Here is a 17,190-nt window from a genome sequence, read left to right on the forward strand (position 1 = left end):
CAATCTCCACAATGTTGATTGGTTTATGCCATGTATCCTTGTTAGTACAACCGTATGATACTACTTCACGCTATTCTGAGTGCATTGTTTTTCACTTCTACGAAACTATATAATATGCCCTTTCTGGGATGTGTGCCCAACCTTTTGCTTCTTTCTACAAACACAGACTTTGTCTTATTTTCATACCTAGCACTCCCCATGTTGGACTGTTCTCTGACTTTGTAATTAGACACTTCTTTGCATTTTAAACTGAGCTGTCTCCATGTTTGACTGCCGGCTGATTAATCTCTGTCTTGGATGCAGACGTCATGTCGGTCCTCTTGTTGATTATTCTTCTTTGACTTATGAAGTGAGTAGATTTAAGTTAATTCATCACTGAACTATATTTGGTTATGGCTATTTCCCTGATGTTATGAACTTAAAATTGGATTTATATTCATGCATTGTTAAAGCTGATTTGAATCTAACTAACTACTTTTTGCCTTCTGTAATTATTCTAAATTAAGAATAAACCTTTATGGTTTTCAATTTCAATATTGTCCTGTGAAGGCTTTCTTCATTTACTCAAGGACCCCGTCATTTGGGGGACACACAGCCAATATCCTGCACATCAGCCATTTGAATTTATTAGAGGAAAGCACGAACAGTGGCAAATCGGGGAACATACTACGCTATCAGTTTTGTTTCTTTGTATTGCATTTCTATTTTGTGAGAGCTTGAAAATGTCTTGTTTTCAAAATGGTGGATATTTATTGAAAACAGTAAGTGAAATAATGGAGTATTCATTTCTTACGTAGTTAATACTGTAGAATTTTAGAAAAAAGGTACCCAACGCTTTGTTTAACCCACCCTGTCGGTAGAAGGGTGAGGCTGCTGATGCTGTGAGCTGCAATGTCTAAGTTTTCCTAACCTTTCATGAGTAAAATAGTGATTGAACATTGGGTAACTGTAAAGCTGTGCAGAGTGGTTTGGAGATGTCATTTTGATGATGAAACCCATATTTCACATGGACGCATGAAATATTGTCATATTCCATGGGTTTTTATGAAATAAAGGTTTTTATGCTGCTGTATTTTGTGTAACGAAAGCAGACAGCTTGAGGGATAGGTTCCCGGCACCGGTTCCCAGCTTAACTGTAAGTACGACCGCTCACTTGGGTGCTCTACTCTACGCCCGCACGGTGTACGCCCATTTTTAACAATACCTATTGCTCGCCCTTTAATCTTGGCAATATTTTCATTTGATTTTGACCGTCAGGACGCTAACTTTAGTAACGTACATCCTCTGCCTGTCACTCGAGGGAGCCTGACCTTAACCCAATTCGGGTGAGTCTCTGGCTGCAATCATTTGACGGTGGTGGGTTACTACCACCTTCACCTTAGCACCATGATATGCGTCACGTTTGTCACATTTTGCTTCTTTTGATGCTATCCGGCTACACACCATTGAGTTGCACTAACCACCCTTGCATGTGATTTGGTGTGCATTTTACTTTGGAGGCTGCTTTGTTAATTGTCTATTTTTTAATTATGATTTCCCCTGTTTTTATTTGTATAGGTCTGTCCATTCGAGACATAATAAAAGGTACCTCATTGTTAGGTTGCAGAGTGTTTTGTTCACCTGTAGTAACCACCACTGTTTAGATAGTGTAGTATTTTTGGTTCTGAAGAATCATCACGTGATTTACTACACTTCAGGCAAGAAACATATTGAGCACTCATGTTTAGCCACCTCTGACCAATATATCAGCGTTTACACCATTGATGTTTTTAATTGAGACCAGTGAGCTCACAGATTAAATTTGTTTTCGAGCACCACTGCACCTCATTTTATCCCTCCACACACCATCTCACCACATACTTTGTCCACATCTACACTACGAGGCCCCATACCCGCACCTCACCAGATGGCTTGGGAAAAAGATCTCAGACAAAGAGCCCCTCATATGGTGCCCCTCAGGCATTGCAGTACCGGCCTGACGAGGAGCAAGCCCTATGATGAAGGGCCACACTTCCCAAATTGGGGGAAACCCTGTCTCCATCTTTGGGTAGGCGTGTTGACTGACCCAGCCTCCTTTCTCCTCCTCCACAGGAACTGCATACCTCATCTTCTCATTTGATGTTCTTTGGGGCTCGTATGCTGAACCTACAAACACCCCTTATCCCCACTGTGTTATAGTATTTTTGTGTAAGAACAGCACCTGAACATGGAATATATATTAGGACGTTGGTGATATAGTCATGATTGAAAATGAATTGTTCTGATTTGCTTATAACTATAGTGCTGTTTGACAAATATTCATATGTTGGCACCCCTCCCAGTGAAGTGGGTTCAGTTTTGACATGCCAGGCTTCTTTCTGGTAGGTCAGGGAGTAAAAGTTAAAATGAGGTGGGTCAAAAAAGACACAATTTACCATTTTATCTCCCACAAGAAATTTTACTTTCTCTACATCAAAAAATTATGTACAGATATACACCAAACGTGGCTTGAAAGTAGAACTTTACTCCGAAAATGTCTGGTTTATTTAGTGTAAATCCACTCAGTAGTTTTGAGATATTAGCGTTTAAATAAAGTGTTGGTGGGCTCTGGGAATTTTCCCAGACTTGAGAGTTTTGTGCAGTGAAAAGAAAATTCAAAGAAAAAATGGGAGACCAGATTACTATTTCCTGGCCATAAAGGAGGATAGACAAACATGTAAGCTTGAAAAATGCACAAAATATTAGTAAATGCATTTAATAGGTAGTAAACTTGCAAATTAAAAAAGATTCAATAGAGCACAATCACCACCTTGTATTTGGAAACAGATGTTGTTTACCAGAGCTCATGATTTTTGCTGGATTAATGAATTTCACAAATACAAAAAGTGAATACAAATATAAGGCAGTACTATAAGAAATATTAAAGGATCGAGACGAGGAGAGTGGATGAAGAAAAACACTATTATTTGGGAACAATCAAAACATTCATACTGTAGCAAATGGTCATGTTTCAATAAAATGAACATAATTTAAATCTAGACCTTTGAGACATTTTTGAGTAAAAAAAAAAATAGTTTAAAATCATCAGGGCTGTGGTTGGCCATGCTCATCAGGCGCTCTACAATGATGTGGTTGGTTGCATGGACAGTTGGGTGAGGGACGGATATACAGATGTGTGGTTGGGTTCGGGGCGTTCTCCTGGTCCGTTCCCGGTTTCAGTCCCCTTCGTGCACACTGTATGCAGTTGGGCCTGCCTGGGAGGTGGGCTTGTGTCCAACTGATAATGTGCCTTAAAAAGAAAACAGAAAGTTATTGAAAAAGCACAATTAAAAATTTTGTGTTTCGGGTAGTGCAAGCACTGTAAAACACAGATAAAACAATATTATGGTTCGACAACAAAAACTAACACCCCTCCAGAAATTTGCCAATTATATTTCTGTCTCAAACCCATAACACCACTGAATTTCCCCAGTTATGTTTTTTTTTGTTTTTGTTTTTTTAAAACAACTTTATTGACATTTTATGATAACATCATACATACTGCAGTATTATCATGAATATAGACTGTTGTCCATACCAGGGGGAACATTTTGCATTGTTCCTAAATATATAATCATAACAATTTGTATAAACATTCACAGGATATCCAAGCATTTTCAACTATTATTAGTCCCTCGGGTCCTCATTTCCCTGCTAACTCGCTATTCTTTGAACAACAGTTCTGCCAAATGTCAACGTTCCCCCCTAATTCCCCCCACCCCCCTCAGACGCTTAGTATACCTTATAGAACTCTTTGAGACTCGGTCTGCTCCTTTCTTTAAATCGGAGGTATCCTTCATATGTCAAGGGCCCTCCACAGAGCTATTCTCTCTGGTCTTCGATTGGGCCTGCAGAGAATGTATCATTGTTGACCATGCCAGCAAGTTCCCCTCCACTTTATCATCCTTGCCGTCCTGTTTAATTCTTACTCTCTCTTCCCCAGTTATGGTCATGAACAAATTCAACACATGCTATAACTCCCTAGCTCCTTTCTGTTTATTTATTTAAATTTTATTTTTATTAAATTTCACATAGACAAACAAATTACATGGCATGGTGCTTACGTACACTGTTCCTTGGAGGAACAAGCAGTATTATCAAGCAGTAATCGTTATCCTCACCCATTATAACTTGCCGTTAGTTCACATATCATTATAACGTCCCACTAATTAATATCAACTGGCTCCTCTGGGGATTTCCAGGTGCCGCTTAACCTCTATAAAAAGACAGAGAGAGAGGGGAAAGAGGGAATACATAGGGGCGAAAGAGAGAAGGAAGTAGGCGAGGAATACTCACTGGATCTCGCGGATTGATCGGTGCCAGTAATTAACCCATGTTCTGCGCCCCTATTTGTGATTTGCTTGATCTTTTTGCAGTGCCTGTATCTCCTCAGAGGTAGCCTCCCTATGATTTAGGGTGTGGGAGTTGAGATAACTTAGCAATGGTGCCCATATGTTCACCGGGGGGGACTGTGCGGGCATGAGCTCTCAGTAGTTGGATAGGTGGTTGTGACAGAACACCGCATCCCTCAGCCATTCAGTCACTCTCGGGCTTCGCTTAAGGCACCAGCAGATTGCTACTCAATGCTTTGCCAGAAGCAGCAACAAAGTCACCAATTTTCTGTGCTGCACAGACACTCTGCGCACATACCCCAGGAGGGCCACCAGTGGGGAGCGCTCAACTCCACAGTCAAGCATTGAGTCTAGTGCATCAAAAATGCATTCCCGAAATCTCCCAACTGCCGGACACTCCCAGGCCAGGTGTAAAAAGGAGGCCTCAGGCGCTCGGCTACGTCCACACCACGCATCATCACTTAATCCTACTTTATTCAGCCACATAGGGGTCCTATACAACCTGTGAAGGAACTTGAAAAGGATAAGGCGCAACCTGTAGTTCGGTGACATCTCCTTTGTTTGCGCGTAGCAGTAAACCCACGCGCCATTTCAAACGGTCCTCCCAGAATCTTTTCCCTTTCGCACTGCGCAGGGGGAACACATATCGGCGACGCGTTGCATTTCGGTATAAAGATGGGTAATAAGTTTCTGCGGTGATGGATTTGTCAGGAAATCCTCTAGTACTTGAAACGTTGGTGGTGCCACTGGGAAGGAGACATAAAATGCACGCAACGCTGCTCTCTGTTGATAATATATTAGCCTGTCTAGCATCATGGTGTTGTTGTCCCCGAGCGCAATGTCTATGGCAACGAATATGCCATGAGGAAATGCTCTTCCCATCGTCTGAAGCTGTAGCGACCGCAGCCTTTGGTACACCCCCGTTTCCGCGGTAAGGGGCATCCCTGGGTGTCTTGTAAGTGGTATTGAGGGGGCAAAGAGTGCCTCCAATAGCGCCATGCGCCTAAATTCGCCCCATGCCCACACTGTGCAGCCTACCGGATCTACCTCAGCTCGGGGACTGCTTTCTGGTCCATACAGTGTCATGTGGAGTGGTATGGAGGCAGCTCGATCAGTTTCAGTGGCGGTGTGTGCCATGAAAAGGGTTGGGTATACCCAATGGTATCCAAATTGGGCCTGTGCACAGTTATAATACAGTTCCATATCTCGGGTGTCCATGCCTCCTTGCTCGATCAGCAGTGTAAGCATCTGCCATGCGATATGGGGCTGCATACCCGCCCATGCCAATGATATCAAGTTTGAGCATAGTCGCTGTTTGAATTCAGCAGTGAGATGGAGGGGGAGGTTGACAAACACATAAAAAACTTCAGGAGAACAACCATCTTGGCGATGGCCAGCTGGCCCACCAGTGACAGAGGGAGTGTCTCCCACCTATTCAGCCTGCTCTCCAGTCAATCCATGAGCTTGCCATAGTTATGTTCCGGCTGAGCCATATCCCCAGGTATTTCACCGGGGAGTCTGCTCATTTGAGCAGAAACTCCGACTGAAATGGCTCTGTGGCGGGGGTAAGCGGAAAGATAGTGGACTTTCCCCAGTTGATGGTAAGACCCGAAATGCCACCAAACCAGATGATTTCCTGAATGATGGGATCCAGGTTTTGCTCCGGGTATTGAACATATAGGGTCACATCGTCCGAGTACATGGATACCAGTACCACCCGGGGGTAAAGTCTAGGCCGCGCCGAGCATGATGCTGCCGGAGCCGAGCCGTGAGTGGTTCTGTCGCCACCGCAAAAAGGAGGGGGGAGAGCGGACACCCCTGTTGTGTACCCCAAGCCATCGGGATGGAGGGGGGGCAAAACACAGTTTATTCTCAGTCTCGCTGTAGGGGCAGAGTAAAACAAGGTGACTTTTTTAGGAAGAAGGGGATGATGGAGAGGAGCGGGAACAGGTACATATACTCCAAGGTATCGAAGGCTTTGGTCGCGTCCAATAAGACGGCGGCAGCGGGAAGGGAATGATCCACCATCTGCATGGTCGCAAAAAAGGTGCAGAGGTTGTGAAAGGTGTTCCGTCCAGGTACGAAGCCACATTGATCCGGCCTTAGCACCGATGGCAGCAGAGGGAGCAGTCTGGTAACCAACAGTTTCGCGAGTATTTTATTATCGAGGTTAATCATCGACAATGGCCTGTATGAATCACATAGCTGCGGGTCTTTATCTGGTTTGAGAATGGTAACAATTAGTGCCTCCCAGAGGGAGGAAGTGTGCCCCATACCAGTGATTTCTCGTACATATTGAGGAGGTGGGGTACAAGAAGCGGTGCATATTCCTTGTAAAATGAAGCTGTGAGGCCGTCCAGCCCGGGAGCCTTGTCCCCGGGCATGGCCAGAATTACCCCGATCACCTCCTCTTCTGAGAACGGCTCGTTGAGATAACTACGCTGTACATTGCTTAGCCAGGCTAATTCTATCGATTCAAGGAGGGGTGCATGTCCTTGTGTGCCGCCGATTGCCTCGCCGAGTACAAAGCAGTATAAAAGGCAAGCATTTCTGCTTGTACTGCCTTCTGACTGGCAATCACCTCATCGTCGCCGTTAGGAAGTTCACTGATATATTCACTAGCCCTCCCCCTAATGTCGGGCTCATGCCTCTTTGCCCAAATAGTGTGTCACTCTGTGTGCGGCCTCCTCAAATTCTACTATCTTCTCTTTGATTTGTCCTAAGGTTGCTAGTCGGTTAGACTAAAAATACTCAGATTCGAGTCGCCGAATCTCCCCCTCCAAGTGTTTGAGATCTCCCCGGAGTGAGCGTAGCACACCCGCCTGCTTGGCGATGCACTTACCACGGATTATCACTTTGAAAACTTCCCATAATACTGAGGGGGAATCCACAGTTCCACTGGTTAGCTCGAAATATTTAGTTATGTCAGGGCTAATTGTCTCTCAGAAGACCTGGTGTCGGAGTGCATCAGAGGGAAGCCTCCAGCTGAAGGGCCTGTGCGCTTCATCGGGTAATGAGAATTCCAGCAACGCCGGAGCATGATCGGAAAGAGACCTGGCCAGATGGGCCACTCTGCACACCCAAGTGTCCACGTCACTCGACCTGATCCAGTAGTCAATCCTGGACCAGGTGGGACCCGCCACAGAGACACAGGTGCCCTCATGGGTGTGTGAGTGCTGGCATCGCCAGACGTCAGCCAGCTCATGGTCTTCCATAAAGGTCAGCAGCTGCGTCGCCGCCCACGGTTGAGGCCTGCGCGAGTCACCGGACCTGTCCATAGTCTGGTCAAGAACCACATTGAAGTCCCGCCCCCCCACAGGATGGTCCTGGGGCCAAGTACTCCATCAGCTTTCAGACTTCGCAGAAGAATTGCTGGTCATCTACATTTGTCCCATATACTGACATAAGCCTGACCGATTGCCTCCCAAGTTCTCCACCCACGATTACATATCTCCCTTGTGGATCGCATAGCGCAGTGTGCGTTCACCAAGGGAGTCCCTTTCTGAGAATGATGGCTGCACCCTGAGCATAATTAGAATAGCTTGCTGTAAATTTCTCACCCATCCAACCCGCCCGTATTCGTACACAGCTTGCGCTTGTCAAGTGTAGCTCTTGCAAGAAGCAGATATCCGCCCCATGCCTATTAAGATACGCCGCTACCAGTCTCACCTTTCAACAATTATTCAACCCATGCACATTCCAAGTTACTGCTTTGATCGCAGTCACTCGCGTGGTATTTTCACCTGTGTCTAGGGTGCCTTCCTACCTGGCTTTCCAGGCATATTACTACATCAGACTGTTGTTGTGGGGGAACTAGAGAGAAGGAGAGATAGAAAGAAGGAAGAGATTATATAGCTCCTTGCAGTGCGTCTAATCTGTCCCACACCCAACAGGCCCACCCACGACAGCCCCCCAATGTGGCTGATAGGCATTACCCCAAACCCAAACAGCACAACAGTGGCCAACCATTAAAGCAAACATAAGCCTCATCCTGGGGGTGGCACCAGGGGCTCGGCAAATCCCAGCGGTTGTAAGCTGGGCGGCTGGACGAGGTACAGATGAGAGGAAGGAACTCTCAGACTTTCAGGCAGGGAGGGCAAATTACCAGGCAATTATTCACAAAATAGGCAGTCCATCTGGGGGGAAGAATATGTGAGTCACAGGGCATAGTCCCCACCCTACCAGTTATGTCGCTGCTTTGCCGGCTAGTAGTGGAACGCCCACAGGCTCAGTCATCTTGTTCGAGAGAGTATCCTGTCGCCTAGCCTCCGTCCACCCTTGCAGTCGATGTAGGGCGCCCGAGGGAGCGAACATATTTGGTAGCAAGTTTGGGGGCAAATAAAAAACATAGTCTTGCCCAAGTGGAAGATGCAGAGCTTAGCCGGATACAGGAGAAAGTACTAGATGTCCTGCTGCTGTATCATTCTCTTCTCCGGCACAAATTCTCTCCTTGCAGACTGCACTGTTAGGGTGAAATCAGGGAAAAAGGAGACCGCGTTGCCCTAATATCTTGATTCTTGCAGGTCCCGAGCACCGCGCAGCACGGAATCGCGGTGCCTATAGTTAAAAAATGTGCTAATTAATGGCCTGGCCGGGGCTCCCGGCGGTAGACTCGGGCCAAGTGATCTGTGGGCACGTTCCACGATGCAGTCCTGTGATAGAACGGCTCCAAACAGTGCCTTCAGCATTTCCTCTACGTAGTCTTCGGCGCGGGTCATGGCTGTGGTCTCCGGGATACCAATGATGCACAGGTTGTTGTGGCGTGACCTCGCTTTGAGGTCTTCGCTCTTGCTGCGTATCACCTTTAGCACTTTTTCCATGCAGAGCAGCTTCTCCGGGTAGCAGTGCCCTCGTCCTCCAGCGCGGAGGTATGTTGTTCAACCTCCATGAGGTGCCCATCATGATTCAAGACTTTGTCTCTGAGCCGGTCAAGATGGTTCAACATTGATTCTATTTTCAAATCTGTGGCCGAAAGGGAGTGCTTCAGTTCCGCAAACATTTCCCTTATGTTGGGTTCTAGTGTCGCAGTGGTGTTCAGAGCGGCCGCCGGCATCCCTTCTACTGGGGGGCCCCACACTGGGGAGCTCTGCGTTGTTCAAATTAAAGCTTCGGCTGTCTGGCGTCTGGCTTGCCCATATCGTACGGTTGTCACCTCACCACCCCGCATACAGTTGGGGATTGTCCAGGCACCACAGCTTACCTCTCGCTGAGCTAGGACGGGTTCCTCCACGCAGTGTACTCCGCAGGCGGCAGGTCCTCCTGCTCTCCAGGGCCCCTCCTACCACACTCAACTAGGTCAGCTGCACCAGTATCCCTTCTTGGCGCAATATGCGTGGGGCCTTACACTTGTCACCCCGGGGGGCCTCCTATGCACCGGCCGCACTCCGCAGGACCTCCAGCCTCCTCATCAGCCCCCTCACGGGGAGACCCCCGTTCTCACGGATCCTTACAGCGCAAGAGGAGGGGGCACGGATTAGCAGCAGTCACCCCCTCCCTCCCCGCAGTCACTCTTACCGGGTGTTTGCTGCTGGCAGTTTCTGGAGTTTCGATGCCTCCTAGACAGCCTTAGGAGGATCGGTTCTGGTAGCTCCAGCACCCTTGCTGCAGTCCATTGCACTTTCACGGCCCCAGCTACTCGGCCGCATAGGTGGTTAGCTCGCCGGCGCCTCCACAAGAGCACTCCGCAGTGACCCCACAGGATGGGGGGCGGTTGTCCCAGCCGCTTTACTTACGGCGATCCCCGGCCAGTGTGGCCTTACGCTGCACTGCACCCGGTAGGTCTCACCTGCAGCCTCGGTCTTCCGTAGCGCCAGACACCGCAGCTGGGTCAGTTCTTGGGTTGTGCTCCTCAGGCTCCCCGCCAAGCGAGGCACCAGGCGCTCTCACACCGTCTCAGGGCCAAGGGTTGGGCGGGTGCCGCCTCACGTTATTCAGCCACTTTTAGGTCGCAGAGCACGGGGCCACCATCTTGCTTATTTCAGGCCGCGCCTCAAAGTGACGTTTACTTCGCCTGCAGGCAGTTCTCGTTCCCCAGGTCGCACTTATATGCTGCTGGGAATTCCAGGAGTCTTTCCCTTACGGTTTGGGCCAAGCATGTCTGCCTGTTCCACCGGATTATTGCCGGATCGACCGTCCAGCCTGCAAAGCCTCACTATGTGGCGGCCCTTATGCAGCCAGCACTCTAGCGCCCCAGCTCCTTTATGTTACACGTTGTGTGTTGTGCTAACATGAGATTAGAGATGTAAAGCTGTCTCTGGAAACCCGAAAGAAGTGAACATATAATCTGTATACTTGTCCCTACAATTTCTGGTTTTTTACTTGGGATATGCCTTACAAAACTCCGAAATACACAAAAATCATAGCTGTCTGTTCCCTCCCCACACCTGCTTCAGTGGAATGGAATGTGCACAGGTAAATATGGTTTTTTTAGGGTTAGGAAAAAGGTTTATTTGCATTTGTCGATTTATTTCCCTGTTTTCTTCACTTGTAGAAACCACACTTCGGGATAGCTGTTTGCCTCCACAGCACCGGAGGTGTTGAGACTTGTACCATATTCCCCTCATCATATCTAAAGAATAAACAAGCTATTTTAAATTCAATGGAGGCAGGACAGGCTTGTAATGTGCAGTGTTTATTCAATTGATGAATTTGTTGTTCAGCAATAGTGCCAGTAAAGGGCATTACATTTTGAAATATATGCATTTATCTTCTTTACAGATGATCCACTTATATCACGGGCCTTGGCTCAGTTGGTCTGCATTGGGAAAGAAGGAAGAGAATTACAAAAACCAGCCCATGAAGCTGTCAGCTGTGAGTAACATTTGATATTTTCTTACTTACTTTAGTTTTTGCATTTCTGCTGCTGTACATTTTCGGTAGTAATTGTCTGGCCAATTTCATTTTGCTTTTCTAAACATGTCACTCTTGGAATAGTGCCGGCAAGGCTTGATATAGCTGTAATAGCTTCAAGTTTTAATGTATTTTTCTTTTGTATTGGTCTAGAAAGGTTGTTGTCAATCATCTGGGCATTGTTTAAAGTACACGCTCACCTGTCACTTTACCACATATTATACCCGGTGGCCTGCCATTGAGGACTCATCTATGCCAGTGATTCTTCTGTCGGTCCCCACTGAATCATTACTGGAATCCAGGGACAACCCACTGAATCATTTTTGTCATCCGGGGAAATGCACTGAGTCATTACTGGAAGCCGTGGACCCCTGCCTAAGCAAATTCGGTCATTTCAACCACGAAACAATACATAACTCATAAAATATTTTATTTAATTCAATTTTTCTAAATTCAATATAGGCAACCCATCATCCATACTATATTCTCTTTGAGGCACTTGCACTGTTCCACAAATAAATCTGAGAATACCAACTTAAAGTTTAGCCTCCAATTTCAAATTCCTTCACATTTCCAGAACGTTTTAAAATTTCCAATTTTTTTCCAATTTCAATATTAAATTTTGCTTCTTTATTTATATGCCCCTGACCTCGAATTTTCCTAGGTCATTTGATATTTATTGGTTATATACCCCCTAGTAGTCTTCTGGATTGATTTTATTTAAGAATTTATTTAAGAAATTAGGGGAGAGAAGGTGGCCTAACGGCTAGGGCCGTCGACCTCAAATCTGGGGAACTGGGTTCGAGTCTTGGCAATGACGCTGAACATCCTGTGATTCTGGGCAAATCACTTAATCTCCCTGTGCCTAACAAAAATGAATGTGTCCTCATGTAATGCAACTGGTACTATGTAAAGGGCTCTGATACCCGATTCTGATCAAGTTCGCGCAGTATAAAACTCTGTAAAAAAAAAAAAAATGTGACTATCACAAATCAAATGTGCTTGCAAATATTATTTTCTCTAATACTCCAACTACACAGCATTAACAAAAGTCATTCCCCACCCCAAATGCTCTTGTAAGTGCTTTTGTTAGGTCATAGCAATACTTATCTTTATGAGGACAGTGAATGGCATGTGCCCATTCTATAGTTGCTCCCTTGGGTGCAATTTCTACATATAGGCTAGTAGGCGAGTAGGTGTGAAGTAACTGCTATTTCCCCCTGATGGTATGGTGGTTTGAGGTAGAAAGCATGAGCCTTGGTACCAATGGGCTCAGGTTGAAAATGTGATTGAGTAGGTGGTTAAATGAACATGCCTGAAGTTAGCCTGAGCTGGTAAGTTCTGGTGTGTGATTACTTTGAGACAGTGTCTGGGGAGAGAGGTAGCCTCCAGGAAGGTTGTTGCCCAACATCATTCAGGATCTTTTTCCTGTTCAGTGCTTAATTTTTTGCAACAGAATATGTGCTGGTGCATCAGGCTGTGCTAAAAACCCCACAGCCAGTCCTATTAAATGTAGGCGTGGCCAGTAGCAAGGCTACATTGACTTGAATCCACGTCAGGCCTCTTTATTTCACTACCAGACACTCCGTGTCCCATTATATCACTCCTGTGTTTTTCCCTTCTGACGGATCTTACATCTTTCTGTACTTCCTTTTTGTCCCCTATTTGATTTCCCCTCTCTTGCTTTTGTTCAATGTCTGGTGAAGGAAAATAAGGGTCAGTTCCAAACATTTGTGCCAGTGGGCCCCACCGACAACCCCCTCAAATAAAGCACAGACTCAGACCCTGGCTATCCATGCACACCTTTGACTGGGAATGGACCACAGGAACAGTAAAAAGTACTGACTTGTGGACAGTAGGTTGCATTAGGTGGTCTGGTCTCGGCAAAGCAGCGCCCAGATGGAGAACTGTTTAAGGGCAGTATGCAAGATCACTGGACTTTGGCCAACAGTCCTGAATGTGGGTGCAGATGGAATTCTAGCAATTGCATCTGGAAGGAAGTCCAAGGGGTCTATTATGATGTAGAGCGGATCGCCACCTCCCGCAGGGCGGTAGCGATCCGCCCTATATCATACCCCGCCCGCCTCCCATTTCCCCCTGCCATATTATGATGGCCGGGGGACAGCGACGAACTTCAAGACCGTCCGCCGCTTTTCTGCCCGGTCAACGGGTCGACCGGGCGGAAAAGGATTGCATATGGTGGCGGTGTCTGCTAGACACCGTCAGCCATATTAGGATGCCAGCAGGAAGCAGCCTTGCCGCCACGGAAAGGCATGTGGATTCCTGAGTTGGCAGCCCGTTGCGGGCCCCCTGGATGTTGGGGGTGGCGGGCACATGGGGGGTACCTATCGTACCCCCTGCATTTGCATGGACGACATGGCAGGCACCGCACGGTGCCTGCCATGTTGTGCATGCAAATGCAGACAGTGCACCCACAGCATTGTGGCGTGCGGTGCTGTGAACACCGCCCACCACAATGCTGGGAATAGAGGATGCCACCGCCACGGTGGCATCCTAATTGCCGGTGCGGGACCGCCGCACCACTGGCAGGTGGACTAAAGTCTGCCCGCCATCCTAATAGGCCCCCTAGTATTTATTCCAGTGGAGTTCAACTCACTCCTATTTTTATGTATCCATAGTAAATGAGCTTGGCATTGCAGTGCATGTAGTTATCTGGGAGGTTGATAATGCAGTTCCTGCTCTGCTGTAAGCCAGGTGGAGGCAATTAGAGGCTCATGCTAACAGAGTCTTAACACAGGAAGCATTACATACAGTCAATCCTCAGCCCTATAAGCCTTGTTAGATTGCATGGCTTGTGATACCTATGTTCCCAGCTAGGAGTAACCACATTATACCCTATGTCTGTCATTTCACTTAGTGGGCATATAGGTAACAGGTTTACAAGTATGTAAGCAGCACAAACAAATGGATTAACATATGCATATCACACTTAATACAGGGGTCATACTGACCACTATATGATTAGCTCCCTCCTACATGCTACGGTCATAGCTGTGGCTGATTTTAGTTCTATATAACATTATTTTCACAGAACATATTTATAACAGGAGAAGGAGGCTCTTAAACCCTCACACTATTTCTTGTTGGTCAAAATGTTTTTGATCTCAGAAAGGGAGGCGAGCACCAGAGAACATCATGTCAAACTTACCTCCATCCATGACTTTACACTTTGGTGCAACATTAGGAGCAGTCATTTGTCGGCTCGCTGATCATCATCACCATAATTTCATGCTGCCCTTTGTTGTCTGTGCAGCCCACTGGGCCTTTAGCATGGACCTGCCCCAAGTGGGTATTGTTATGAAGCTGATACATCATAGCTGAATGATGTCCCTCATCAGAGTGCCATCGGTGGAGCTAGCAGAGTATTGCTATTCTTGATTGTAAGCACACTATAGCATTGTGGGCTCTTAGCGAGCGACCCAAATCCTATTTGGTACCCTCCAACTTTATTCATTTTATTGGAAGAGATGGAGGTGCTCGGTGTACCTAATAGAAAAGCATTTTCTTCTAATGAGGTTGGGGTTATTCAACATTCACTGGTAGCCACATCCAGGCAGTGCTTACTAGTAGGCCACACTTAAGACTCCTTAGTATTTAGTCAAAAGTGTCCATGGTGCCGCAGCACCGTTAACAGTGAGTCCCCCGGGGTCCCACTGGCCCAGTGGTGGTATGAAAGCATTAATCGGTGCACCAGGTGCACTCTCCTTGGGGGCTCCTGAGACCGGGCTACTTGTGATTCAAGCGGCATATCGAGTTGTAAATATCAAGGTACGAGAATATTGACAGCAAGAATATCGTGGACCAGAATATCGACAGTAAGGTAAGAAATATAGTTTTTTTAAATATCGAAAACAGTAATATTGTTTGTAAAAATATTGTTGTTAATAATATCGATGTTTATATTAGTGTTATGTATTTTAGTATGTATTTTAAATGTATGTGTTCTATATTTTTGATTAAGTATTGTATGTATTTTTAAATTTAGGGTGGAAAGTAATTTAATTATAATTAATTAATTAATATTATTAATTAATTAATATTTATGTATTTAATATTTTATATTGTTAATTGTGGTAATTCATTCCCCCCCCCCCAATTTGTTATTAATCTGTGGTTAATTGTTATTAATTATTTGTTAAATTCATTAATTATGTTATGTTTTTTAGGAGTGGGATGTGGGTTTATAGGGGAATAAGGAGGGAAGTAATTTAATTATAACTAATTAATCATTTTAATTAATTAATAAATAAGTATTTATGTTTTTATATTGCTAATTGTGGTAAAGAATTGATTATTAATTAGTTATTAATTGTTTGTTAATCATTAATAATTAATTGGCAAATGTGTATATTGTGTTATTGTTTAATAATGTAATATTTATGTATTTTAAATTTTATATTGAAAATTGTGGTAAATAATATCTTGTTAATTATTTCTTAATTGGTCATTAATAATTCGTAATTATTAATTAATTATGTTATTTGTGTCATTTCTTAAGAGTGTGTTGTGTGTTGATAGGGGAGTAGGCTGGGAAGTAATTTAATTTCAATATATATAAAAAATGATTGTAACATTTAGTTTAAGTTGTTTTATATTGTTAATTGTGTGAATTAAATTATTATTTATTGTTTTTAAATTGCTTGTTAATTTTAATTATTTAATTAGATAATTATTAAATAATTATGTTAATAGTGTTCTGTTTTAGAACACTGGTGGTGTCATTTATAGGAGACTATGGTGGGAAACAATTTAAAAAAAAATGTATTAATTGTTTGTTTATTAATTGTAATTCTTTTGCTTGAGTTGGAATAGAAAATGATTCCCCTATGCAATCCAACTCTTTTCCTACTGTTGCACTCACTGGAGTGGTAAAAGTAATTGTTACCCCTACGCTATCCAACACTTTCTCTACTGTTGCACTCCTTGGAGTGGGAATAGTAAATTATTCCCCTCCGCTATCCAACACTTTCCCTACTGTTGCACTCGCTGGAGTGGGAATAGTAAGGTGCCGATTCCGATCCGGGTCGGAAAGCACTCCGACCGAGCCGGATCCAGAGTGTTTTCTGACCGAGCCGGAGTCCTGCAGTCCGACCGAGCGAGTACGATGCGGCCGTATGCTGCCGGACTCGGTTCGGTCGGACTCCCATAGAAGTCAATGGGAGCCGGTCGTACGACACGTACATGAGCTCCCTTTGACTGAATGGGTACGTCTCGCACAAGGGCGCCCCCTACACATCGGTGCCATCCGCACTGTACATGCCTGTGTTGGGGGGACCCTTGGGTCTCTCCCTGTGTCCGAGTGGTAGGGCTGCGGGTGACAGGGGGTCCGACGCGGACCCCCAAAGGCAACCACCTGGACGTTTTGCGAGCCGGACACTACGGCTCGCACCGGCTGTCCGATGCGTGCATCGTACTGTCTCGGTCGTGAATCGCATCCATTGCACGCCGCGGTCAGCTTACGACCGAGACGTACAGAGCGGTTCGGACCGGGAAATGACTTGGTACTTGGTACTTTGCGCGCTCGTACAGCTGTACGAGTCGGGCGGAAAACACGCGTACGGCTCGCTGTTTTTCCGGCTGGATCGCGTTCAGTGCCCTTCCGACCCGGATCAGAATTGGCCCCTAATTGTATCCCCTTCGCTATCCAACACTTTCTCTACTGTTGCACTCACTGGAGTGGGAATAGTAATTTTTATCCCTACGCTCTCCAACACTTTCCCTACTGTTGCACTCACTGGAGTGGGAATAGTAAATTATTCCCCTTCGTTATCCAACACTTTCCCTACTTTTGTACTTTGTGGAGTGGGAATAGTAATTGTTACTCCTCCGCTATCCAGCACTTTCCCTACTGCTGCACTCGCTGGAGTGGAAATAGTAATTTTTACCCCTAAGCTATCCAACACTTTCCCTACTGTTGCACTCACTGGAGTGGGAATAGTAAATTATTCCC

General features: G+C 45.6%; 1 protein-coding gene across 1 annotated transcript in view; it reads left to right on the forward strand.

The window, feature by feature from the left end:
- Nucleotides 1-17,190, forward strand: part of CCDC178 (coiled-coil domain containing 178) — a 1,033,935-nt gene that overhangs the window by 61,651 nt on the left and 955,094 nt on the right. The window contains exon 3 of the mRNA XM_085605687.1: nucleotides 11,088-11,180. Within this exon, the coding sequence (XP_085461813.1) occupies nucleotides 11,088-11,180 (93 nt within the window). The remainder of the gene's footprint in view (nucleotides 1-11,087; nucleotides 11,181-17,190) is intronic.

The sequence above is a fragment of the Triturus cristatus genome, chromosome 5_1 (genome assembly GCF_964204655.1).
Source record: "Triturus cristatus chromosome 5_1, aTriCri1.1, whole genome shotgun sequence".
Classification (NCBI taxonomy): Eukaryota; Metazoa; Chordata; class Amphibia; order Caudata; family Salamandridae; genus Triturus; species Triturus cristatus.